General features: G+C 47.2%; 1 protein-coding gene and 1 long non-coding RNA gene across 2 annotated transcripts; one reads left to right on the forward strand and one right to left on the reverse strand.

Annotated features, from left to right (window-relative positions):
- Positions 1 to 3,615: 3,615 nt before the first annotated feature.
- On the forward strand, positions 3,616 to 26,723 carry BCL2L14 (BCL2 like 14). Its single transcript, XM_026502409.4, has 6 exons — positions 3,616 to 3,846; positions 11,882 to 12,321; positions 16,795 to 16,974; positions 18,921 to 18,991; positions 21,116 to 21,382; positions 25,528 to 26,723. Exons 1-6 carry the CDS (start codon positions 3,839 to 3,841, stop codon positions 25,564 to 25,566), a joined length of 1,005 nt encoding a protein of 334 aa, XP_026358194.1. The 5' UTR covers positions 3,616 to 3,838; the 3' UTR covers positions 25,567 to 26,723.
- Positions 7,512 to 18,896, reverse strand: LOC130544889 (uncharacterized). The gene is made up of 2 exons (XR_008961597.1): positions 18,555 to 18,896; positions 7,512 to 8,103 (listed from the first exon to the last, which is right to left on the reverse strand). It is a non-coding gene; the product is annotated as an uncharacterized LOC130544889 (long non-coding RNA).
- Positions 26,724 to 27,041: the final 318 nt, after the last annotated feature.

The following is a 27,041-nucleotide window of genomic DNA, read 5'->3' on the forward strand; positions in this document are numbered from 1 at the left end:
TGACGATATAGTTGACAAGACTGTATTGCAAAATCAAAATTTAAGAGAGAACTTATGTATTCTGGCCAAAAAAATGTATGCCAGGTGATGACTGTGCTAATTAACTCCGTGATGAAAATCCTCTCATAATGTATCAAATATGTTTCATATATCAAATCATGCCGTTGTACATTTTAAATATATTACAATTTTGTCAGTTACACCTCAGTAAAGCAGAGAGGGGGTCAATAAATGTGTATAGAAGTGACAAGACAAAGTAAAAGGGCTTTAGGGCTTTTGGGGTGGCGGACTGTGGGAAGGTAAATATACAGGGGAAACTAATGGGAGATGGGAATTGTTTTAGTAAGTTTTCTCTGTTGATTCCTCCAGTGCCAGCTCAAGGCTGGGAAGAGGCTCGGGTTGCCTCCCGTGATTAAGAATTGTCCTTCTTAATCAGGCAGAAGGCAGAACTTTCCTTGTGTCTGCTTCTTCTTAATTGCTCTCAGCTCAAAATACTCCTCAGGGCCAAAGTGGCCTGTTTTGGAATAGCATGCTCTGAGCGCCCTCACAGGTAGACTTTGTAACAAATGGGGCTTCTGCTCTGCTTCTTTTTTCAAATGTTTCATTTGAACCAGTTGCATTCCTTTGTTGCTTCATTTCCTCCGGTTTCATCACTGAGATTGAAATGAAGAGGAGAGTCAAGGGGGCGCCTGGGTGGCACAGCGGTTAAGCGTCTGCCCTTCAGCTCAGGGCGTAATCCCAGAGTCCTGGGATCGAGCCCCACATCAGGCTCCTCCGCTATGAGCCTGCTTCTTCCTCTCCCACTCCCCGTGCTTGTGTTCCCTCTCTCGCTGGCTGTCTCTCTCTGTCAAATAAATAAATAAAATCTTAAAAAAAAAAAAAAAAGACGAGAGTCAAGCCCCAGAATAGCACGGTGTTCATTCTAAAATGTGCTCATCTGGACTTTCGAGTCTTATCTGGTGTCCACTTTATACTCACTTACAAAGATGGGCAAAAGCCCCAACGTTTTCCTGAGGGTGAGCTTTTTATTCATGCATCCCAGCACTTAGGCATTTTTTCCCTTAGACATATTTCCCGCAATAATTTAAATAAATTCCAGAATCTAAGATTAAGGCAAATTGAAAATATAACAATTTCAAAAATAGCCATTGCCAATCATTCAACTCCTAGGAATCATTCCTTGGGAAACCATACAAAATATGGGCAAAGATGACAAAACCATACTCTGCAACATTATTTATAATAGCAAATGCGGGAAAACAAACAGAACATTTAAAAAATATCTGCCAGGTTGAATAATTTTAGTGCTTCCATTCGCCAGACTTACGCAGCCATTACAAATTTTATTTACAAAATATGTTTGTTGGTATAGAGATAACCTTATGATACATGTTAAATGCAAAAAGCAAGTCACAAGGGGCACCTGGTGGCTCAGTCAGTGGAGCATGGACTCTTGATCTCAGGGAGTTGAGTTCAAGCCCCACGTTGGGCATGGAGCCTACTTAAAAAAAAAAAAAAAAGCAAGTCACAAAGCTGTGATAACAACTATGTAAAACCATGTACACTGTATTTGTTCAGGAATGCTTCTGGTTGAAAAAAACACTCTAATCAGCTGAATCAAAAAAAAAAAAAAAAATGCATGGGTGAAAGGAGTCTCCCAGCCCCCACGTGGCAAGTGGAAAGCTCTCAGGAACCAGGGCAGTACTCCCTCTCCTGCTCCCTGGGACCCTACTGCTCTCTAGTTCTCTCTTGATTAGTTCCTTCATCCCTTTCTCTGTCTGCCATCTTTTACTCCTCTGCTTCATGGGATCCAAACATGACCTCCCAGATGAAACACCCAGCAGAGGCCGGCTAGCATCCCAGCAACACAGTTCTAAATTTCTGGCATATGGAATTGAACTGGCCCCCGGCTTGGGTTCTAAGCAATCTACTTCTTGTCCAGTTGGTTATGATGAGGGGGGCAGAGGGTCCTTTTGTCCACTTAGGTAGGGGTGCCTCTCCATACGCGCGTAATTGGAAGGGCAGGGGCAGGCAGACCCTCAAGACGTAGCTAAAGGTTATTGTCCTAGAAGGAAATATACCAGATTTTTAATAACATTTACCACTGACCGGATCATGGTGGCCTTTCCTTTATGGATGCTATTTTACACGTTTTCTACAACACTGTGTGTTTTCAGAATCAGGAGAAAAGTGGGTTGGGTTTGGTTTTTACTATATAACATGTATTGAACCCTGTCCCTATTATGCGTGAGCTTGCCGGGTATGGGAGTTGCCAACTTCAATGATTAATGGACGTTCTCTTGATGAGTCTGCCTCGTGCCAGTTCCCCCTTTCTTGTGTTTGTACTTAACCTTGCCAAGACCTCGTGGGATTGTAAATGGTTTCTGCAACCCGTGTCACTAAGTTATACAACTCTGCACACCAGTAACAACGCTAGCCCGTACTGTGTGATTAGTTATTGATGACAGGCATTTGTTGATTCTTGAACCATGTCAAATGAATAGATCTTGTTTGTTTTTTTAAGACTAAGTTGTTTAAGATGTTATGTATTGAAAGAGAGAGCACGTGTGTGCGCAGTCACGAGCAGGGCAGAGGGCAGAGGCAGAGGAGAGAGAACCTCGAGCAGACCCCCCCCCAGGAAGCCGAGCGAAGAGCCCCATGCGAAAGCTTGAACTTATGACCCCGAGATCACGACCTGAGCCAAAATCAAGAGTCAGATGCTTAGTCAACTGAGCCCCCAAACAACTGAGTTTTTTTAAAAAGAAAAACCATCCTTAATATTTTGTTACCCCTTAAGTTGACTGACTTGCACACGTCATGTGCCGTAAATACTGGTTTGCTGGTTAACACTCACTTTGAGTCACCAAACAACTGACTTTCCCATAACCACTGTCCGTTTGTTTCTCTGGATCTGTTTGCCTAACATTTAAACAGCCAGCTCTTCCTTCACTTTAATGAAATTAGCTTTAATTCCTCTTTCCCCATTCACACTTCCCTCATCGTCATGTCTTACTGGCCAGCTCCCAAGGTTTCATGATCACACGTATGGCCGTAAATGTCTCTTTCAGTTAAGAATCTGGATGGAGTGTAAGTTCAGTGTTAACTCTCTCCTTTCACATACACAGGGAATTCTATCTTTAAAATCGTGGGGGGGAAATGAGTCTCTGTGGCTTCCATGGCTGGGGTTAGAGTCTGTTTTCAAGACTTTTCCAGTGGTTCCATTTGAATATAATCTTTGAATCACAGAGGAGGGTAGCACGCTATGTGACGTGAAGCTAGGACGGCCAGGGTTTGGCTCCCCACTCCACTGACAGGGACCACTAGCAAAATATGCTGCCTCCCAGAGCCTGATTCCTCCTCCGTAAAATGGGAATCCTGACACCTGCTTCTCGGTTCTAAGATTAAATACGCGGACAATGCCTGTCCTCTATCAGGTGGTCAGTAAACATTTGCTAAACTGATGCAATGTAAAGAATGTAATGAACTATCAAGGAAACACCCATCTAATCCTCCTGAAGGGCAGCCAGAGCTTCTGATAAAGGGTGCAGAACTACTTTTAGAGTCAAATTACATGGGCAAAGGTCAGCCCCTCCTTCAGTTAAAAAGCTGGGGGCAGGACTTAACGAGGAAGTGGCCGTCCTTCTCTGAGCCTCGCTTCAGCCTTGGTCCTCAGCCTGAAGAGGCTGCAGCCCGTGGAGGTCCTGATGCCCTGAGCCTCCCTAAATGAGAAGCCAAGACCTGGTGAAAGTTTCCTCTTCAGTTTTGTGGAGAGAGACTCAGGTCTAGAAATATCCTTGCCACCACCAGACCTGAAGCAGGAGAAGCTCGTACCAGCTCCATGCCCAGGTAACACCAGGTTCGCAGCCCTCCCAGGAGGACACGGCTGGGTCTTCAGTCCAGGTTTTGCTAGGGAGGCAGGTCCAACCAGGGGAGAGGTCTACTGGCTTCATTATCATGTCCGTCTCGGGAGGCAAAATGACAGCTGCGAATCTGGGGTGATTTCCAGGAAAAGAAGACAACAGAGATACGAGGGGTTTCCAGGAAAAGGAGAGAAAGACAGATGAGGTTTCTCTTTCATTTCTCCTTTGCTACAGAAGGTTTGAGAGAGTGCGGTTAAGTCTATATAACTGTCTGGTTCATTTTTTAACATTATGCAGTCCTCTCTCATTGAGTGTGTGACGGCGTGTGTGATGACGTGACCGCAGGTGGGTGGCCAGGAGCCCACGGAGATGCTGACTCCCTCCCCTAGAGCGGGGATGGGGCTGAGGACAGGAGTCCCCGGGTTTGGCCCCTGTCCTGAGCACCTGCCTGGTGGGAACGTGGTCTAGCCCTGGCTCGACGCTCATCGGCTTCCCTGAGGACAAGGCCCGGGTAAAATGGGCAATCCCTCTCCCTCCGATCTGGAAAGCTGCCTCCTCTCTGCGTCCCCGCCCCCCTCGGAGCCTCTGTGCTTTGGTTTCACTAATGTGCCCCAAGGCTCTCGCAGTGTAGTTTCCCTGGTGGGAAAAATTAAGACATGTTACCTCATTTCGCCCTTAGGATTAAAAAGCAGGTCATCCTCAGAAATGACAAACCGGGGAGAGACATGGAGATACTAGAAAGTCAAGTTCAGGGAGGAAGAAAAAAGGGCAGACAGGCTCAGAAGGGCACAGGGGGCATAGGGTGCTGACGGGGAAGGCTCAAGGCAGCCAGACCGAATTTAGCTGACAATCTGGCCCGGGAAGCCCCCTCGGCGATGAGTGTATAGGGGTGTGCGCGACACCCGGGCCTCACATGTCTGTCCGGAGCAGTGGAAGTCAGCTCTTCAGCTGAGACTGTGCAGGTGTCCCCCCCCCCACTCCCACCCCCACACCCCCTCAGCAGGCCCCCCGCACAGTGAACTGAGCCCAGTCCTGCCCAGCTTGCTCCGGCCCCTCGCCGTGGCCGCGTCTGCTGGAACCACGAAGCACGCGTGCTTCTCCGTGACCTGCCACGGGAAGGGAAGTGAAATCTAATCGCAACAAGTGAATCCACTGCTGAAAATCCCCAAAGCGTGTCTGGTGACCACGGCAGAGGAATTCCCAGCAGGTTCGGCCTTCCCAGCTCCGCCGGTGCTCCCCAAGGCCAGGCTGCGGGGACCCCGGGGGACTTGGGCCATGTAGGAGGTTGGGGGGAAAGGAACCGTGACAGAAGGAAAAGAGGCCAACCCAGGAAGCTCGGTAGCCTTGCTTTTGAAAGTAGGTTTGCCATGGTGTGTTCCAGATAAGGATGTGAACAGAGGAGGGAGGCGGAGGCTTGTGTCTCCGGAGTCAGGGAGTTAGCATAAGCCTCACAGGTGTTATTCTGCAGGGATTCTCGCCCCCCGCCCCCCCCCCCCGTTCGTTCTGGGTCTGATCCAGCCGGTGGATGGGTGGGGGGGAGGGGAGGGGAGCCAGACTTCCTTTCCATATACATGCATAACATTTATGGTGTAAGTTTCCATAAACCCAGAAGTTGGGCTTTTACTTTGAACAGGAGTGGCTGAGAGCAGTAGGAATCCAGCCCTAAAGGACCCCAAAGCTGGTCTAAACTAAGACTTAGCCACAAGGTTAACAGTAGCTCCCCCGTCATGTACAGTGGGGATGAGCAGGGGGAAACCCCGTGCATTCACAGTGTTAGAACCGATACTTTGTTGTGTCCACTATTTTGTTTCAGCGCAGTACTTTCCGGGCCCTGGTACAGCACCCCCCCACACACACACCCCACACCCCGCACCCCGCACCCCCACACCCCACCTCCAGGCCATTCCAGACCAATGAGTACTGCAGTGTTTTCTGCTTCTCTCTGTTTTGGCCCCCAACAGTGGGGGGTGGGCCAAGTACTCCTTTCCTTTCCCTGCCCGTAATGCAACAAAAATCTCCTCTTTCACAAAATGGAAAGACCGGGGGCTCCATCTTGACCTCATTGGTTTTCCCCTTTTCTGATGTTGCTCTTGCATCGGCATCGGCAAACTTGCTTCTTAAAGAAGCAGACCCTTCCTCTCCCCCTCAGTGCCACGCACACACACACACATACACACAAACACAATTTTCCAGTCTTCCCACTACATTAGAACAGTTTGGGGTTTTCTAACTTACATGCAGGTATCCTTAGAAGCATAGTATGGCTTGGAGAGAGGGCTCGCCCTCCCACCCAGGACACAGTTCCTGTGGGACCTGAGTGTATTTCCTGCCTAGAGCCATCCTGAGCTGCCCAATTCTAAAGGGAGCTTCCATTTAAAACCTTCTCACTTCTGTCCTGACACAGTCCAGCTCTGGGCTCTTGTCTGGCCTCAGTTCCTTCCACACCCAAGCTGCTGCCCCAGTTCTGACCGCCTGACCTGCGCTCGCCTCACCCTTTTTGGCTCCTCCTGCTTGTCTCCGGTGGCTGTCTCTCCCCCCACCTTGGTCCACTTCAGTTGCTTATGTGTGCCTCAGTTCTCAGTATTTCTTTCATTCATAGAGTTGCCCGATTTGCATAAAAATGCGAGACACCAGTTTAGTTTGCACCTCAGATAAACAACAAATATATTTTTTTATTATTGACATATAATGTATTATTTGTTTCAGGGATACAGGTCTGTGATTCATCAGTCTTATATAATACCCAGTGCTCACTACAACACATACCCTCCCCAGTGTCATCACCCAGCCACCCCCTCCCTCCCACCCCCTCCACTCCAGCAGCCTGTTTGTTTCCTGAGATTTAGAGTCTCTTATGGTTTGTCTCCATTTCTGGTTTCTTCTTGTTTCAGTTTCTCCTCTCTTCCCCTATGATCCTCTGCCTTGTGTCTCAAATTCCACATATCAGTGAGATCATATGATAATTATCTTTCTCTGATTAACTTATTTCACTTAGCATAATACCCTCTAGTTCCATCCATGTCATTGCAAATGGCAAGATTTCATTTTTTGATGGCTGCAAAATATTCTATTGTGTATATGTCCCACATCTTCTTGATCCATTCATCTGTCAGTGGACATCTGGGCTCTCTCCATAGTTTGGCTGTTGTAGACACTGCTGCTATGAACATTGGGGTGCAGGTGCCCCTTCAGATCATTACATTTGTATCTTTGGGGAAAATATCCAGTAGTGCAATTGCTGGGTCATAGGCTAGCTCTATTTTTAACTTATTGAGGAACCTCCATACTGTTTCCCAGAGTGGCCACACCAGCGTGCATTCCCACCAACAGTGTAGGAGGGCTCCCCTTTCTCCGCATCCTTGCCAACATCTGTTGTTTCCCGACTTGTTAATTTTAGCCATTCTGACTGTTGTGAGGTGGTATCTCATTGTGGTTTTGATTTCTATTTCCCTGATGCTGAGTGATGTTGAGCACTTTCTCATGTGTCCTGGCCATTTGGATGTCTTCTTTGCAGAAATGTCTGTTCATGTCTTCTGTCCACTTCTTGATTGGATTATTTGTTCTTTGGGTGTTGAGTTTGATAAGTTCTTTAGAGATTTTGGATACTAGCCCTTTATCTGGTAAGTCATTTGCAAATATCTTTTCTCATTCTTTTGGTCGTCTTTTGGTTTTGTTGACTGTTTCCTTTGCTGTGCAAAATCTTTTTATCCTGATAAAGTCCCAGTAGTTCATTTTTGCCCTTGCTTCCCCTTGCCTTCAGGGGAGTGTCTAGGAACAAGTTTTGTGGCCGAGGTCCATGAGGTTGCTGCCTATGTTCTCCTCGAGGATTTTGATGGATTCCTGTCTCACATTTAGGTCTTTCATCCATTTTGAGTTTATCTTTGTGTATGGTGTAAGGAAATGGTCCAGTTTCATTCTTCTGCATGTGGCTGTTCAGTTTTCCCAACACCATTTGTTGAAGAGACTGTCTTTTTTCCATTGGATCTTCTTTCCTGCTCTGTCGAAGATTAGCTGACCATAGAGTTGAGGGTCCATTTCTGGGTTCTCTATTCTGTTCCACTGATCTATATGTTTGTGTTTGTGCCAGTACCACACTGTCTTGATGATGTCAGCTTTGTAATAGAACTTGAAGTCCGGAATTGTGATGCCAGTTGTGATGTTTTGCTTTTCTTTTTCAACATTCCTCTGGCTATTCAGGGTCTTTTCAGGTTCCATACCAATTTTAGGATTATTTGTTCCAGCTCTGTGAAAAAAGTTGATGGTATTTTGATAGGGATTTCATTGAATGTGTCGATTGCTCTAGGTAGCGTAAGTTTCATACAATATTGGGGATATATTTATACTAAAAAATATTTGTTTATCTGAAATTCAAATTTAATAGGATGTCCTGTATTTTATCTGGCAGCTCTATAATCATTTTTCATTCATTCATGAAAACAATATTTATGGAGAACTTACCATGTGTCAGGCATTGTACTAGGTGCTGGGAAAGCTGTCCAGGTCCCAGTCTTCATACCTTACAGAATATATACTTTATACACACACATACTGTGTACATATACATATATATATGAACCTAGAGGAAGAGTGTGGCTTTTGTGCTAAACCTAATATTTGTATGTCACTAGTTAGTTTTAACTACTGCATTTGATGAGCTTGCTTTTATAAACATGAATATTTACTTAACAAAAAAGTAACCTATTAAAATGTAATTGTAATACATAACGGATGCCAATATTTCTTGAGCATTTCTCGTCTGCCATGCACTATTTTAAGTGATTTATACCAATTCTTTTTATCCACATACAAAGTTGACGAAACAGGGTTTTTTTTCGTTATTATTATGATATGTCAGTGACCATATAGTACATCATTAGTTTTTGATGTAAAGTTCCATGATTCATTGTTTGCATATAACACCCAGTGCTCCATGCAATACACGCCTTCCTTAATACCCATCACCGGGCTAGCCCATTCCACCCACCCCCGTCCCCTGTGAAACCCTCAGTTTGTTTCGCAGAGTCCATAGTCTCTCGTGGTTCATTTCCCGCTGTTTACCCCCTTCATTTTTTCCTTCCTTCTCCTACCGATCTTCCTGCTATTCCTTATGTTCCACAAATGAGTGAAACCATATGATAATTGTGTTTCTCTGCTTGACTTATTTCACTCAGCATAATCTCCTCCAGTGCCGTCCATGTTGATTCAAATGTTGGGTAATCGTTCTTTCTGACAGCTGAGTAATATTCCATTGTATATAAGGACCACATCTTCTTTATTCATTCGTCTGTTGATGGGCATCTCAGCTCCTTCCACAGTTTGGCTATTGTGGACATTGCTGCTATGAATATTGGGGTGCATATGGCCCTTCTCTTCACTATGTCTATATCTTTGGGGTAAATACCCAGTAGTGCAATTGCCAGGTCATTGGGTAGCTCTATTTTTAACTTTTTAAGGGACCTCAACACTGTTTTCTAAAGTGGCTGTACCAACTTGCATTCCCACCAACAGTGTAAGAGGGATCCCCTTTCTCCACATCCTCTCCAACATTTGTTGTTTCTTGCCTTGTCAATTTTTGCCATTCTAGCTGGTGCAAGGTGGTATCTCAATGTGGTTTTGATTTGAATTTCCCTAATGGTTAATGATTTTGAACGTTTTTTCATGTGTCTGTTCGCCATTTGTATGTCTTCATTGGAAAAGTGTCTATTCACACCAAAAGTGTCTATCTTCTGCCCATTTTTTGATTTATTTGTTTCTTGGGTATTGAGCTTGAGAAGTTCTTTATAGATCTTGGATACCAGCCTTTTATCTGTAGTGTCATTTGCAAATTTCTTCTCCCATTCCGTGGGCTCCTCTTAGTTTTTCTGACTGTTTCCTTGGCCGTGCAGAAGCTTTTTATCTTGATGAGGTCGCAACAGTTCCTTTTTGCTTTTGTGAAACAGGGTTTGTTTTTTTTATCCCCATTTTGCAGATGGGAAAATGGAGGCCCAAATAAATTAAGAAACGCACCCAGTCACACAGCTAGTAAACAGATGACCCAGGATGTGAACTAGATTATCTAACTCACGAAACCAACAGGTAAACCACTACTCTGTACAGACCAACACTTGTTTTAAAGATTTTCAGTTTGTTGGGGTGCCTGGGTGGCACAGCAGTTGAGCACCTGCCTTCGGCTCAGGGCGTGATCCTGGCGTTATGGGATCGAGCCCCACATCAGGCTCCTCCGCTGTGAACCTGCTTCTTCCTCTCCCACTCCCCCTGCTTGTGTTCCCTCTCTCGCTGGCTGTCTCTATCTCTGTCCAATAAATAAATAAAATCTTTTTTTAAAAAAAAAAAAGATTTTCAGTTTGTAATCAGTCCTCCTCCATGGTCAATGAGTTAGCTAATATGAGTCATATTTTATAAACAGGAAAACTACACCACAGAGAGCCTAGTGATTTGCCCCAGTCCCTTTGCCAGTAAAAAAGCAGGTCTTCGACCCAACTGCTCATTCCAAATGCTGCACTCCCGCACACCATCTGAAACCCCCTGGAGCTTAGCTAAAGCAGTGGAGCCCAAAGTGAGTTTCATAAATATTCTTTACTGGAAGACTTAATCAGGCACTTGTTCAGAAGCTGAAGTTTTACTCTAAATGCTTTACAAATATTAACTAATTTAATCTTCGTAACAGTATGAAATGGGTACTGTTATCATCCCCATTTCAAACATGACAAACTGAGGCATAGAGGCAAGTTACATAACCGCTAGGGGCAGAACCAGGATTTGAGCCCAGTCTGTCTTGGAATAGGAAAAAAATTCCACAAGTCATTGTCAAGTGCCTTTTAGTGCTGGGCACTATGGTAGGCACTGGGCCCGTGGCTGCAAGAAAACAGCACACTGATAGGCCTGCCCTCGTGAGGCTTATCTTATGTTGAGGAGAAGAGAATAAACCTAGACAAACTTGGGAAAGGGTCCTAATGGGATGACTAACACTGACGGCGGGGGGTGGCGGGGGGCGGAGGGGTGCAAACTGTTGGCCTGTGAGACCAGGTGGCGGGGGAGGGGAGGAAAGTCAGGTGCAGGGGGCAAAGGTGGAAAATCAGGAAGGAGCATGTGCTTTCCGGAGATGTTGAAGTGACTCCTGACAGCAGAAGTTTTCACCGCGGTGCACCATGTGACTGTGAAATTGGGAGATGGTGAGGGAAGAAAGATTGTCAGATTGTCGAAGCCTGGAATAGGTTGGGGATATGAGGAAACGGAAGGGAGGAGGGAGCAAAGCGGTCCTGACCCCCACCTCACACCATACCCATCAAGGTTTGCTTATGGGCAGATCTGTGGGGCTTAGACCTGTACAAGCCAATGCAGAGGATAAAGGAAGAAGGAAGAGAGAATGGGAAGGGTCAGGGACCCCGGATATTTCCCTTTGCTGAGTCGGCCTCCCTCTTTGCCCAGCGACCCTCCCCAAGAAGCCCTTAACTACCTTCTGTGGTCAAGGGCACCTTTTGAGATGTGCTGATGGATCCAAGTGAGAAAATGCAGAGCTTTCAGTGGCACATTCAAAGGCCCCCATGGCTGGCCCCACCGCCGTGTCCCTTCCTGTCCCTCCACATCCCTCAGCCCTAGCTCCTCACAAAGCGCCTGCCCGTGCTCTGCCAGCTCTCTCACCACTCTTCAAACACGTCCTAAACTCAACCGTAGTCTGTCCTCTGCCCACCCTGTTCCACCCACCCACAGAACCCTTCCTATCTGTCAAGGAGATTGCTTGCCCTCTCTCAGAAGCTGTCTGTTCCACCCCACGCTGGCTGTCTGCAACTCTGATCCAGCTCCTTGCCCGCTGTCTATGTGGAGCTGTCAGTGTACATTCTCTCTTCCTCATCCTTCAGAAAGAACCCCGGAGTTCCCATTTCTGATGACTTCCTGCCTCCCTCCACAAACGGAATACGTGCCCGGTAAATGTGCGTGGAGTTCCCACTCCTGTCTCTCCTGACCCCCCGAGAGTAGCGTGCCCACGGGTGAAAGGACACGTGTGGACTTTGTTGTTGCAGACCCGCCATGTGCACCACCAGTGCCTGTGACCTGGAGGAGATCCCCCTAGACGATGACGACACAAACAGCATAGAATTCAAAATCCTGGCCTTCTATGCCAAACACCATGTCTTCAAGAACGCCCCCGCTGTCTTCTCGCCAAAGCTGCTGAGAACGAGAAGTTTGTCCCAGAAAGGACTGGGGGGTTGGTCAGCCAATGAGCCATGGACACAGGTGTCGTGGCCTTGCAGAAATTCCCCATCCACTGAGAAGCCCCTGAACCTGGCCAAGAAAAAGTCTTCCTGGAGAACCCTCTTCGGAGTAATAGAGAAGGAGGAAGATTCCCAGAGCTCACCTATAGTCGTTTTGGAGGGTGCCGCGGCAGCACATCAGGGTGGTCCTCAGAGTCAGCAGTGGTCTAGGTCCCTTACTAACGTGGAACAGCGCTCGGAGCAGGAAGGTAGGCTTTGGGGGCTGCTTCTCTCCCACCACAAAATCTTTCCCCTCTTTGTGTGCGTGGGTTTTCATCTCCTCCCAGCTGGGAATGTGGCCTGAGGCAGGGCACTCCACTGTGCCTCAGTTTCCCAACTTATTAATATTAATAATAGTTGCCCTGCTTTTCCCAAGACTGAGGAGAAAGGAAGAGGCTGTCGCTGAAGGGTGGCAGGACTGGTTTTCTGGCTCTACTGTCTAGAAATAAGCTTGCTGCCCTAAGTCCTGATCTTTTGTGCCAGAGGCCAGTATGGAGGGAAGAGCCCTAAGCAGGGGTTCAGGCTGCCGTTCTTCCTGGGGTAAGTCAACTCTCCTCTCCGGGCCTCACTTTCCAACTGTACACTGGGGTGTCCCACCTGCCCTACGTCTTAGGGTGGTGGATGGAAGATCAGGTAGCTATATATAGAAATACTTTTCAAAGTATAAAGCACTCTAAAAAAAACCTTAACAGCTGAGAAGGATTTTTTTTAAAGATTTTATTTTACTTATTTATTTATTTATTTGAGAGAGCACGCACAAGCAGGGGGGGAGGGGCAGAGGGAGAGGGAGAAGCAGACTCCCCGCTGAGCAGGGAGCCCTACGCAGGACTCAATCCCAGGACCGTGGGATCATGACCTGAGCCGAAGGCGGACACTTAAGTGACTGAGCCACCCAGGCGCCCCAACTGAGAAGCATGTTGACAAAAGCTTTCCTCTGTGCAACAAAATACATTATAGTGAATAAAACGTTTGCATGAAGGGCTTCACCATAGCAAGTTGCCCTTCATCCACAAACCTTGGCATAAGGGTCTTTTTCCCCTTCATCAAGGCCCAGAGCCCACTGGCCAGATACTGAAAGAAAACCCCCCTCTCCTGCCGGGTGAGATTGCTGGGGTAACTTGTCGATAATCAGTCAACAGGTGGCAGTAATGTCTCAGTTTTAGAATGGTGTGCCCGGCGGGCTTGCTTGGAGAATCAGCCCACACTCGGCAGTTCTCCATCGCTCACTGTGATCAAGGAAGCTTTTCTTTCCCATACTTTTATAAGTCCCATAGACTTACAGGAGAAGTCTGCTACAATTTTACAACAGGAGAAGTTAGGGGTGAGATTATCTGGGGAACTCCTCCTCTCCGGTACAGCGAGCTCCTGCTGGAGATGGTAGCTGAGCTCTGGGCCCTCAACAGTTTGGAGGCACCTCAGTAGGCTTTTCTGCTTGGCTGTCTTTGGACTTCACCGAGAGGCAGAGGGAGCACTTCCAGACTTGAATCTTCTGGTTTCCTGAGGTAAATGACACTCTATTTCAATCCTCCCTTCCCACCTTTCCCTTGCCTGCTTTCTTGTTCGGTTAGTTACGTGGGTGGTGAGTTGGTTTCACACCGGAAGTGACTCAAGAGAGCCTCACGTTCTAGTTCTGTTTTGCCATGTACAAATCAGAGCTTAGCAGTTGGGGTCCCCTGGGTTCTTGTAACTGAAGGTCACAATTTAGACCTCACTACTGTGTCCAGGACTCAGACACCAGGCCTCAGTGAGAACTGTGAGCATATGTCCCAAGATCAAAGTCTAGAAGTGAGAGGTCTTAGGAGGTAGAAGCATGGGCGTCATACCAGCCCAGGTTCTTTGATCTGTGAGCCATTGTTTGTCCACAGCTAGGATTTGCTACATGTGGAATGTTGTAGTTATGATTAGGTTCAGATGCATAGAGTGGGAAACTCAAATAACTATGGCTTCAATAATGTAGAGATTATTTCTCTCTCCTATAAGAGAAGACCAAAGTTTGGCAGCCCAGGCCTCATATGGCAGCTCCAACCATCATTAGAGATTCTTTCTCTGCCATCCCTTGGCTAGTGGCTTCCAACCTCAGAATCACCTTGTATTCCAAGGTGGCTGCAGAGACTCCAGCCATCATCTGTACATTGCAAGCCAGAAGAAGAGGAAGCAAGTGTGGGGGAAGGGGGCACAAAAGGGTGTCTTCTTTCTACATAATTCCCTTTCCTCTTGGAGAGCTTTCTTGAACCAGCACTCAACTTTTCTTACATCTCATTGGCCATTCCTTACAGGAAGGGAGGATGGAAAATGTAGTCTGTTCAGCTGAACCCATTGCTGCCTGTGACGCCGCAGGGGGCTCTTGCTAAGGAGGAAGAAAATGAATACAGGGAAGGAAATAGCAGTCTCAACCATAGAAAAACGCCCTACCCCTTTTATTTAAAACAAACGCCTCAGGGAGTGCCTGCGTGGCGCAGTTGGTTAAGCATGAGACTCTTGACTTGGCTCAGCGTCATGAGATCGAGCCCAGCATCAGGCTCCATGCTCAGCGGGGAATCTGCTTGAAGATTCTCTCCCTCCCTCAGCCCCTCCCCCTGCTCGCACTCTCTCTCTCTCTCAAATAAATAATCTTTTTTTTTTTTTTTTAATTAAAAACACACCAATGCCTCAAGCCAAAGGCTGACCGGCACGCTCTCAACTGTGCTGTGCTCTCTTTCTCTCCTGAACACCATAGTGACACCTACCCCCAGATAGACCCCCAAGGAGGGGCAGCCTTTGTGTCCTCTCCCCACCCCAGCCAGTTTTCCCTTGCCTATCAGATGAGATCAACTCCAACAAGAAGGGAGTCTTGTCTTTTCTCAGTGTTTAAAATTAAGGTTTTTAAAAAGGGAGTCTCAACTAGAGCTGGTTCGTCTGTTTCCTGCCTCCCTCACTGTGTCCACCAATTCACAGACGTGGATGTGCGTAAGGAGGCAAGGCGGAGTGGCTATTTCCGTGTCCGCCAGTGGTCTCCTGATTGCCCTGCCACAGGAGGGGGGCTGGAGGATGAGGCGGGACGGCCTCTGGGGCCTTCATCTCCCTCGTCTGAGTGCAAGATGGGCACAGTGTGACTTCCGGTGGGAGAGCCGTGCGGTGACCGCGTCAGACAGGCTGCACAGTAAGGTACAGAGGGAGAAAACGCCAGCTTTCCTTCCCCGTTTTCCACAGACACGAGGCTCCCACTGGCTTTGGATCCAGTCTCTTCCGGTCTCCTTGCCAGGGGCCGTGCGTGGCCAGCCTTCCAGACAGGGCTCGGTGGGCTGCAGCAAGGTGATAAGTCTGTGTTTGGTGTGATTGTTAGAATGGGAAGGAAAAGCATCGGTCCTTTTCTCCTTGACTCTCTAATTCTTCTCTCTCAATTCTCTCCTTATCTGTTTTTGAACCCTATGGGCCAAGCATGAAAAACGTGGCTTTTTAAGAAAACCATGATGCCCTTCTTTAAAGGAAGGCATTGTGGACAAAGGCCCCATGGTCTTCCAGAGACAGCCGGAAGGTGAAGGGAGAGTACCGAAGGTCTCGAGGAGGAATCTAGGGAGAGGGGGTCAGAAATCACCTCGCGGCTCCACGGGATGTCAAAGCTATGATTGGGACACAGTTCCTCCTGAGACCCAGGCTTTGCCTCTCTCGTCCATCCTGAGGTTCAAGCCAGGAGTTCCCCTGGACACTCCGGCCTTCCAGCCAAACCCCCACTCTGTTGCTTTCTTCAAGTGTGAGAATTGAGTAGTAGTGTTTTTCAAATATTCCGTATGCTCCATATGGCATCAAAGATAGAGCTTCTACAGATTTCTCGAACTTAAGAACTTAGGGACAAAGCAACAAGGAAAATGTTCGTCCCAAGTGACTCGGCAGTACCCCCTGCCCACCCCACCCGACCCCCATCCCTGATGAGAGACAGAGCTGACTGGTCCTTCACAGGCGAGGACGTTCAGGGGGCGATGGCCACGTAACCCTTCCTGTCCCCACACGCTCTATTCTATAGTTAATGTGGGCAAATACATGACTCCTGGATGATAAATTCTTGAAAGGCATGGATGGCACGGTATGTGTCCTGGCTTACCTATCGGCATTAATTGGATGTTTCCCATTAGACATAGAGGGGAGAAGACGTGTAACCATATGAGAGAGAGCAAAGGAGTTCGGTGTTTGCTTGATAATGGGCTTGAGTAATGAATATGGCCTGAGAGCAGGGATATTTCTCTTTCCTCGGTGACCAACCCCCAAAGGCTTGTCAAACTACTGAATGCCCTCCTATACACATAGGGGCCGGCTCTCCAAGATATAAAGGATATCCAAAAAAAAAAAAAAAAAAAAGAATAAAAATAAAAGCATAATGAGCATTCCCTCAAGCAAAGAACTAAGCACTTTCTTTTGTGTTTCTTCCCTTGCAGAGGGGAAAGGGGACCCTAATTTTGCAAGACTTCAAAAAGAGGGTGCAGAAGGGCGATTGTTTCAAGGTGGCAATCATTCCTCGGTGCACTCCGCCCCCACCCCAGCCTCTGCCAGGCAACTCCCAGGGCTTTCTGAAGAACGGCCTCCCCCCACCGGGGGCTGTTTCCTCTCCCTCCAGGCTGGCCTTTTCATTCCGGGCCACTGTGCATACCAATGAGCTAGACAAAGTTCTCCTGGGAAGGGACTCTCAGCCCCGTTTGGTCTCGTTTCAGCCGTGGACCCCAAAGTTGTTTCCATTGCCCACCGCGTTGCTGAAATTGTTTATTCCTGGCCCCCGCCCGTCGAGCTCCAGGCCCAGGGAGGAAGCTGCAAGTCCAAAGGGAGTTTTGTCCATCAGTTCTTCCACGACCAGGGCCCGTGCTCCCAGCCTCGAGCCACCAGCACTAAGAAAGGTAAACAGTTCCCTTCGGCACGCTTGCGTCGGTGTGGTTAGCCAGCCCGGGCTCTGCCGCTGAGGCATCTCTGCGGCGCTGGACCGGGGCCTGCCGGCAACGTGCTGGAGGCGCCGACCTTGGCTTTGGAGACCAGCCCGTGCCCGGGGAGTGCGCCGGCCACACTCGGAAGCAGCGGGCCAAGCTCACTGCCAAGTGCAAAGTGAAGTCTCCTCCCGAGGGAGGGAAGGAGTGGGCACGCCACCTTGTCCCCCGAGGGCAATGCAGTGCTCGATTCAGTCACGAGGGCCATGGTCAAGGGCCAGTGTGCACGGGGTGTAGATGGCGCGTCAGCCTGGGGATTCCTACCACTGCCGGGGGCTCTTGGGAAAAAGCACCAGGTCTGGCGCGGCACCTGAAGCAGAACCGAGAGGTCAAGTGACCAGACAGGGTCAGGGGTCAGCAAAACCGGAGCAGGAGCTAGGCCTGTAGGTCCCATCGGATGGGCAGGAATTCTAGAGTCGAGGGGAGCAGAGCCAAGTGGCCCAGGAAGAGACAGCGGGTCCTACTTTCCCTCACGGACGACTGTCCCTGCTCCTGGCTCCCTTCCCCCAAACTGCAGCAGAGGCGCTGGGGCAGAGGCGGCCCCGGGGTTGGCAGTGTGCCCAGGTGCCAGGAGCTGGGGTCGGCGACTCCCGAGCCTGGAGGCGGAGTGGTGAGTCTCCCCGCATCGCGCTGCACTGTCGGGCTTAGAGTGAGCTGCCGGAGGAGAGGGGCCCCTGAGTGTCTCCACCTTATTGTGATCTCCTGGCTGGCTGGGTGACAGAAGGCCATACCCAGCACGAGGCTCGAGCTAAGGCTCTTGTCCTCTGTGCACATGAGAAATGTGTTTCCTGGGAAGAGGCAGCAGCATCAGAGAGAAGAACTCCACGCGGGCGATGGAGACGCACGTTCTTGCCGCTCCCTCGTGGCCTGAGTCTCAGACTTGCCGCTTACCTTGCCTTTCGCTGGACCTTCTTGGGATGTGACGGGCTGATGAATGTCCTGGCCTCCCTTGCCCTCTTATCTGGAACAAACATGAGGACTCCACGTCTTCAGAGACTGGGCCATAAATGAAAAGTGCCACTGGATCAGTGACTAGCTTTTCTCTGTTTGGATTCTGTTCTGTGGCCATTTTCCTCATGGTCGGTGGTTGGCTTGTTTTGAGATAAGAAGAACCATACTCCACCTCCCCCGATCCCACATACACACCCCGCAGCAGCTGTCGCCGTCTCTCTATCCACCTGCCATTTGAGCCTTTGGGGTGCGAGAACTTAATCATTTTATTTGTTTACACCCCACCTGGTTGTAAAGACAGCAGACTAAGTCTACATTGTTAGTAAGATAAAATAAATCCTGTTTGAAAGATAACATAAAATGAAAACACTAGCGGGGGGAAGAAGGTGGGTTTAGGAATGAGTTTAAGTCCCAAAATGCAGGCGAGGAAGACTGCACCCCCTCGTAGATGGGGGCCACAAATTTTGCTCTACGCTTTCTAGCAGCACAAAGGGGGGAATGTGACCAAATGGAATTTCTGGTGTCCAGGGGAAAAAAGCACCCACCTGCTCAGGAGAATCCTACAAACCAGAGAGAAGGTTCTCCTAAATATCTTCAGAGATAGGATCATGAGCAGTGGAACCGACATCTTCAACAACATTCTTACAATAAATATATGATGCATTCGTGGTGAGAAGTGGGTGCTGAAAGGAAAAAAGAAGAAGAAAGCAGGGGTCTGTAGGTGAAGGTGGCTGGAGTGGTCTATGTCCTATCAGACAAGGCGAGGCAAGAGTTAAGTTGCTAAGAATTACAAAGCACATGTCTCCCTCAATCCCTAAGCAGGCTACACGTATTGTCCCTGGGGGAAAAAGAAATTAAGATTATATTTTTTTCTCCTTAAAAAAAAAATAACTGGAATTTTCCCCCGACAGATGGAGAAGACCAAATAATAGCCAAAATCGTTGAGCTGCTGAAATATTCAGGGGATCAGTTGGAGAGAGAGGTATGGAGCTTCTTGAACTAATGTGATTTCTTTCTGTGCCCACGCACTGGGACAGAGAATGGAATCGTACTCCAGACTGTATTCCTTTGCAAGTTCTGGTTTCCACTTAGTCCTAAATTTTATTTCCCTTGGAGTGAAAATTCTTCATGCTGGCAGCATCTCAAAAATGAATCACTTTGGAAAACATAAGTAAACCTTCTGGAGCCTCCCTGGAATTTTTGGAAATGAAAAATGTAACTTTGTTATTGCAAGAAAAGACACCAATAAATTAAAATTTGCTGAACAGAATTATGAATCTAGTTCCCCATGTAACTGATCCTTGGGGAAGTTTAGACTCTTGCATTTGCCCTGCAGTCTGGATATCGATGTCCCACGCCGTCTCCAAGGCTGGAGTCCTTCCCGAAATTTCCCCAGAGAGTGGCCAGACTGTTCTCTGCTCAAGGTCTCTCTTAGCATTTTGGCCAGGGAGGCGGGTGAAGTATTACTTGGAGAACTTTGGCCTTCCTGCCGTTTGAAAGTCGAGACCCCCTCATTCTGGTCGGGAAGGTGTGAGAGCGCCTTGTGGTACAGGGCCGGTGAGCAGGACCTCACTGTAGTCAGAGGGGAACCCTGTGTGGTTACCCACAGACTGACAGACTGTCGGGTCGTCTCTAGGGTGCGTCAGTCAGGGGCTGGCCTGTGGACCCATTTCCTTGTCCTACCAGGATCAGTGGGAGGAAGTCCGGCCCTATGGATCTTGTGCAGGAGGGGAAGAGCACTAACTGGCCAGCCCACCCCAGTCCTGACATGCTTAGCAGCTCCTTTCTCAGTGTGTTTGTCAGGGGTGTGCCCAGCGGATGGTGCCCGGGATGGTGCAGAATGAGAACCGGAGAGAACCAGGGATATCAGATACAGAAGAGAGGACAGGGTATGGGTGTGTTAGGTTCACAAGCAGAGGTCGAACAGGGGTGCAGAGAAGGAACATAGAGCATGCCCTCCTATGTTTCTCCAGAACTCACATCAGTGGGTGGGAACTACAGGGTGATTGATTTTCTCCATTTTAGGAATGAACTTTCTAGCACTCAGGACTGCCTTGTGAAGGAATGATCTTCCTGTCACCAGAAGGATTTCAAGGGGATGCCCGTGACCAGCCAGCAGCGCAGTGCTTGCCCTGGGAGGGACCTACTGGAATCCTGGAGGATTCTTTCAGGGCTTGAAGATTCTGCGGCTCTCTCATGGCAACCTCCTTCCCGGCCTCCCTGCCGTGACTTGCACTGAGTCATGGAGGGAGGCAAGGGACAGGAGCTGACCTCCGTGGCTAGAGAGAGACGCTTTCCTTTTCACCCCATAAATTACCACTTTAAAAAATCTCGCTTTTCTCGATGATTCGGGGTGATACTTTACATTCTTTATGTGGAGAACATGGTTGTGTCCCCAGTAGCAGACTTAGGTGGGAACACACAGAGGGTCTGACTCTGCCGTGTGGGTGTGGGTTCCCACCAGCCCGGGACAGTGGCCGTGGCCAGGGCTGCTCCCTTCCTGGCTGCGGAATGCCTGCAAAGCCGCTCATCCCCGAGAGCGTATGCGGCCTCGTCCTGCACCCCCCGGGAGGCCAGACAGAGCCAGGGGCAACCCAAAGCGTCAAGGCTGGGACGGGCCAGGGTACTCTGCGGCAGGTGTCTCCTTCTAGCATTTGATTCTTCTGCTGTTCGTGCAAGCCCAGGCTTCCAGCTACCCACTGGGGTTTTGAATCCAGCTTTTTCAACTGGGTCACTGGCTGTCGAGGACACCTCTCCTTCTTGCTTCAGATTTATAATTCAGACAGGCCCCCTGGGCCTCACGGAAGTTGGGGGGTGGGCTGGGCTCACGTAGAGAGCATCACTCCACCAAAACCTTTACATGGAATCGGATGCCCCCCAGAATATCCCTTTTAGAAACAATACTTGTTGAGAAGCTGCTTAGCTTTCATTCCTCAGAGACAGAGCTAGAGGATTTCCAGGGAAACATGTAGTCCTCGCGCACTAAGAAGTGCCCGTATGACTAGACTTGAGGGCTTCCCACTGGGGGTTCGGGCGGCCCACTGCTGGGTTAGAGGCTGCTCCAAGGCCCGGCCGCCCTACTGACCGCATGTCGTCTTGCACACAGCTGAAGAAAGACAGGGCTTTGGTGAACGGCCTCCAGGACCAGCTGTCCTACCCTGTTTTCAAGACCATCACGGACCACTTCTTAAGGGGTGTGGACACCAGGGGAGAATCAGAGGTCAGAGCTCAGGGCTTTAAGGCTGCTCTCGCGATAGACGTCACGGCCAAGCTCACTGCCGTCGACAACCACCCCATGAACAGGGTGCTGGGGTTTGGAACCAAGTACCTGAAGGACAACTTCTCGCCCTGGGTGCAGCAGCAGGGTGGATGGGTAAGTGCATCCTAGTTCAAGATGAATGTTCCCAGAACTCAGAGGAGGTGGAATGGAAAGTTACGGGGTGTTTTTCTCCGTTTTTTGTTGTTTTAAGTGAAGGGAGCGTATCTTTGAAGCGGCTCTCGTGGTTTAGAACAGTTGAGTGGCAAGAGACATACCCCAGTGGTGGGAACGTGTTTTTGGTGATTATCTGCATCATCGATAAATATTTACTGGGCTCCCGGAGGGTCCATGGGGTATGTGTTGGAGGAGAGGCCCTGGTCAGATAGGACAGGAAATGAAGCGATGGGGAGATAGAAAATGTTTAGATAGATACAATTTCTGTTTTCACAAATCGTGCAGGCAGCGGAAGTCTGGCAGTGAGACAAGGAGAGGAAAACAGTTCCTTATTCTCTCAGATGCTGACAGGCAGAGAGAGATACAGCGCTCATGATATCTGGTCATGGCTGCTTGGACCCAGTCGTTCTGACAGGGACATTTTGATACAAACCAAAAAGGAAACAGTTAAATTTGTACCTGTTTGGTTTTTTTTTTTTTTTAAATAAAGGTTACTTATTTTTTTATTTCTTTAGTGATTTCTGCACGCAATCTGGGGCTCAGACACAACCTCAAGATCGAAGAGTCACAAGGTCTTCTCACTGAGCCAGCCAGGCGCCCCAAATTTGTGCCTGTTTCTAATTCCTTGCTATCGGGCAAAACAGACAGCCTCCCCACCAGCCTCAGACTCAACCTCTCCCCCATCCTTTATCCGCATTCCTTGAGATTTCCTCCAAGCTGCCATACTCAGATGGCCTCATAAGGTTAACCTCTTCAAAAGACTTTAATCACATCCCTTTAAATCTCAATAGACTCAGGGCATTTTCGTCTGTTCAGACCCTTCCTTGGAAGGACAGGCCGTTGTCCCACATTATCCTTAGTCCTCTTTCCACCAGAATGGTCCAAGGGTAGCAGGTTTGAGTCTGCCCTATGCCTGGCCCAGCACGGCCTTGAGGCCTCCAAACAGGCTTGGTCTCTTAACCACCAGAAGGAAAGTACAGCTGATCTCGCTAACGGGCTGAAGTGCCCACCGTGGCCTTCAGTGGCTGCCTGTTGAGCTTACCTAGTCTTCTGTTCCTTCCTGTTTTCCACATTTGCACCAGATGTGGTAGCCTTAAGTGGCTGATCCGAACAACTAAGGCTCTCAAGTATTCTAAACACAAGCTGCCTTAACTCATGCTAAAAGAAGGATAGATTCTTTGACGTTATTTTGGCTTCAACTGTTCTTTCTTCCAGGACCCCCTCCACTCTAGCTTAAGGGCCTCATCAGCCTCTGACCTCTTATAACGCATCATGTCTGCACTATAATTACATACAGGAAAGAACCATCCTTGTTGGTCTTATAGGTCTGTTTTTCCAAAGAGATTGTAAGTATCGACTGGACTCACAGGCCAGTTCTCAAAAATCGATTTAGCTAGTGAATGCAGCTGAAATGCCAAAAATGTTCTAAAAAAGCCTACACCAAAAGCACAAACAACAAAAGAAAAAGTAAATTGGTCTGTAACAGAATTAAAACTTTTTCTGCTTCAAAGGGCACTACCAAGAAAGTGAAAAGACAACCCACAGAATGGGAAAAAATATGTTCAAATTACATATCTGATAAGGAACTTGCATTCAGAATATGTAATAAACTCTTACAACTCAACAATAAAAAGACAAAACCCAATTTTTTAAACAGGCAGTGGATTTGAATAGACATTTCTCCAAAGAAGATACACAAATGGCCAGTAAGCACATGAAGAGACGCTTGCTTTACGTCGTCATTTCAACATGAAGTGAATGCAAATCAAAACCACAATGAGGGGCGCCTGGGTGGCTCAGCTGGTTAAGCGTCCGACTCTTGATCTCAGCTCAGGTCTTGATCTCGGGGTCATGAGTTCAAGCCCCACGTTGGGCTCCACGCTGGACTTGGAGCCTACTTAAAATGCAACACCCCAAAACACAAGGAGATATCCTTTCACACCCACTAGTCATGCTTCCCCTTTGGAAGCAATTTGGCAGTTCCCCAAAATATCAAACATAAGAGTTACCAATTCTACTCTTAGGTTTCTACCCAAGAAAATTGATAACAAATGTTCCTGTAAAAACTTGTACATGAATGATCCTAGCAGCATTCATTATTCATAATAGCCAAAAAGTGGAAACAACCCAAATGTTCATCAGTGCTGGATAAGGAATGGAAATACCAAATGTGGGAGCGCCTGGGTGGCACAGCGGTTAAGCGTCTGCCTTCGGCTCAGGGCGTGATCCCGGAGTTATGGGATCGAGCCCCACATCAGGCTCCTCCGCTATGAGCCTGCTTCTTCCTCTCCCACTCCCCCTGCTTGTGTTCCCTCTCTCGCTGGCTGTCTCTTTCTCTGTCAAATAAATAAATAAAATCTTAAAAAAAAAAAAGGGGAAATACCAAATGTGATATACCCATACAATGGAATAGTATTTAGCTATGAAAAGGAAGGGAACAGATGGATGAACTTTTTTCCCATTTTTTAAAATTTAAATTCAATTAATTAACATATAGTGTATTATTAGTTTCAGAGGTAGAGGTCAGTGATTCATCAGTGTTATATAATACCCAGTGCTCATTACATCACATGCCCTCCTTAATGTACCAGATAGATGAACCTTGAAAACATTATGCTAAGTGAAAGACGTTAGACAAAGGGCCCCCTATATTGTATGATTCTATTTTTATGAAATGTCCAAACTAGGCAAATTCATAGAGACAGATGAGAGGAGAGGGAATGGGGAGTGACTGCTAATGGATAAGGAGTTTCTTTTTGTGTGATGAAAATGTTCTAAAATCAGGCAAAGGTGATGGTTGCCCAACCCTGTGAGTATACCAAAAACCACTGAATTATATACTTTAAAAGGGTGAATTCTGTGATCAATTTCAATAAATCTGTTATGAAAAATGGTGGTTCTAATTCTAGTAAGCTAATAAAAAGAGGAAAGAAAGAAAAAGATATTATTTACTTATTTTTTAATTTTGCTGCTGGTGCTAGAGAGAAAAGCAGTTCTATTTAGAGAAAATAGGTGGGTTTTTGGTAGAAATAAGAAAGGGCATTTTCAAAGCCTTTAGAATTTGGTGGCATTTGTTTTTTCATTTGTATTTATTAGTTTACTTTTCTGGGCCATCATAAATCCTCATTTTACATCTTGACCACATTTAGGTTCAATTTGGAGCATGTAGCTGGAAATTAGGAGAGGGAGGAAAAAGAATGAGAGAGAAAGGACTAATTTTCCCCAAGCTGATAGAGAAGGACTTGCAAAAAATAAAGAAGGAGGATGTTGATAAAATAATATTTATGAGTTGATAGGAGCTATTAAAGTGTGGAGGAGATATGGACTGGACCTGTGCTCAGTGTCCATGAGTAGGAAAGAAAGATGACGCTGGGTGGCAAGCATCTAGGGACTTCCATTGGTATTCTGGTGGCTCTCCAGGGTATGTCCTTATGGTTGTGGAGAAGGAAGAAAAGATTCCTATGCACAAGGTTTCTAGGGTTCCTGACGAACTCAGTATTCCGAATTTCATGCAAGTGCATCTAATCTCCCCAACTAAACTGCAAATCTGAGGGCAGGCTTAAGTATTTTACGCCTGTTCCTTCTATATACATCATAGCCAGTACGCCTAGCGTAATGAATCAATGAAATGAATAGCAACTGTATCTAAAAAGCATGCTAAACAAGCTACCATGAGATTTTAATTCACTCCTTGGCCATTTTTCCTCATCGTAAAGCACCATTCAAATAGTCACTCTATGGTCCTGCGACCTCACCCATTTTACAGCACTTTGTAAGGAGAGGTTTGCAACCTCCACAGTCCTCGACCTTTCAGCATCCACTCTTTTGAATGTTAAATACAGCATCAAAGCCTTTTCCCATCTAGCTGTTTAGCCCTGGATGTGTAACATAAGCCTGTAGCATATGTTTTCCTTTCAGAATACCTGGGACATTGGTCATCTTTCCAAACCCTCCCCCAAACCCTGTCATAGTCTCTGAACCCTGGGTCATGCCTGGGACAAGAGAGCAGAGTTCACAGGTATATGTTTTCAGCTCAACCGTGAATCAAACTTGGAATGAGTCTATTTCTCTTGTTTCCTCTCTAGGAAAAAGTACTTGGAATATCACATGAAGAGGTAGACTGAAGCATCAGAAGAGTTGTCATCTGGAATACTCATTATCCAGTTGGGATTCTGTGTACATCGGTCTCAGCATAGAATGTGGGAGAAAATACAAACGTGCAAGGCCAAGGGAGCATTGAAGTTTCCCAAATCGTTGTTCCTGTGAATCCGGAGGCATCAGGAGAGGCCTTGTCTGCCTCCAGCTCATAGAATGTAGTAGCGTGGCCTGTGATATCCATGCTTTTCAGGTCCTCCACTGAATGTGGGAGGAAGTCTAGGAAGACAAGTGGTAATTTTCCTTTCAAGTGTTCAGGACAGAAACTGTCATCTTGCTTCTGTTGGCCACTGTAGGGAAATTTTGTTACAGACATTTGCTGATTCCATGAGGGCAAAATGATAAATCGTGCATGTGCTTACTCTTTGGTTTCTAGTACTGTTTATTTTTAAACTACTTCTGGGGTGGCCCAATAATGGCATTGTTTCAGTGCCCACCTTTAGGAAGATGTTGCTGTTCATGGTGGTAGACGTAGTTCAGAGAGACTCGAGTTCGCTGCTGTACCTACTAGTTTGGGGAGATACGGCCATATCTGCCTTTTGACTCCGTTCCCTAGAAATATTCTTCGGCAGTTTGAAAACTTGCATTTGGCAGAAAGTAATTACTCCTACCACCCTTCACAGTCTCAGTGACCCCACCTCTATTTCTCAAGGTCTCTGAAACTTTCTTTGTTATTTTTTTGTGGTAGTGTAATAATTTGTCACTGGTAAAATAAATATGTGGAAAGACCACTGTCAAAAGAGTATCTTGTGGTTAAAATAAGTAAAGAGTAATAGTACTAAGATCTCTGTGAGGATCAAATGAGTTAATCGATAAAAAGCAGTGCTTGGTATTGAGTGCTGAGCATTCACTTATGTTCAATATTGTGTGCTGCCCTCAGCTAAGACGAACATTTCCTCTCAGAGCAGTCACTGATTGTTTTTCTGAAATTAATACTGTTCGGAATGAGGTCTTACAGTAAGTGAAATATGTTCCACAATTATTTCACGATTATTTAAAACAACAATTATTTAAAAAACAATTTAAAAAATACTGTCAAATTATAATCTTAAAAATTTCTGGATCTGTTGCACCCAGGATGTAGCCTGATGTAAAACAGGTGTTTAATAAACCTTTGATGAACAAATACATGGATGATTTAATCAGACATACTTTGAGCTTCATCGGAAAATGGGACCTATCTAATATCCCATGCTTCACTACTCTACCCATTTTAATTAAAATGAGTTATTCTCTTTTGCTTCCTGCCACCTCCCCCGCACACACACAGAAAATCATAAATATTAGGGATAAAGGAGTTTCCTTTTACAGAGGGAGACACAGGAGACTGCCTCTTCTCCCATGTTGATCCAACCATTCCACACTATTTGCAGTTTCCCAAATGTATCATGCAACCTTGTACCTCTAAGCATTCTCCACTTGGCGTGTCCTTGCCTCCCAGCCC

The sequence above is a fragment of the Ursus arctos genome, unplaced genomic scaffold, assembly GCF_023065955.2.
Source record: "Ursus arctos isolate Adak ecotype North America unplaced genomic scaffold, UrsArc2.0 scaffold_26, whole genome shotgun sequence".
In the NCBI taxonomy this organism is placed as follows: Eukaryota; Metazoa; Chordata; class Mammalia; order Carnivora; family Ursidae; genus Ursus; species Ursus arctos.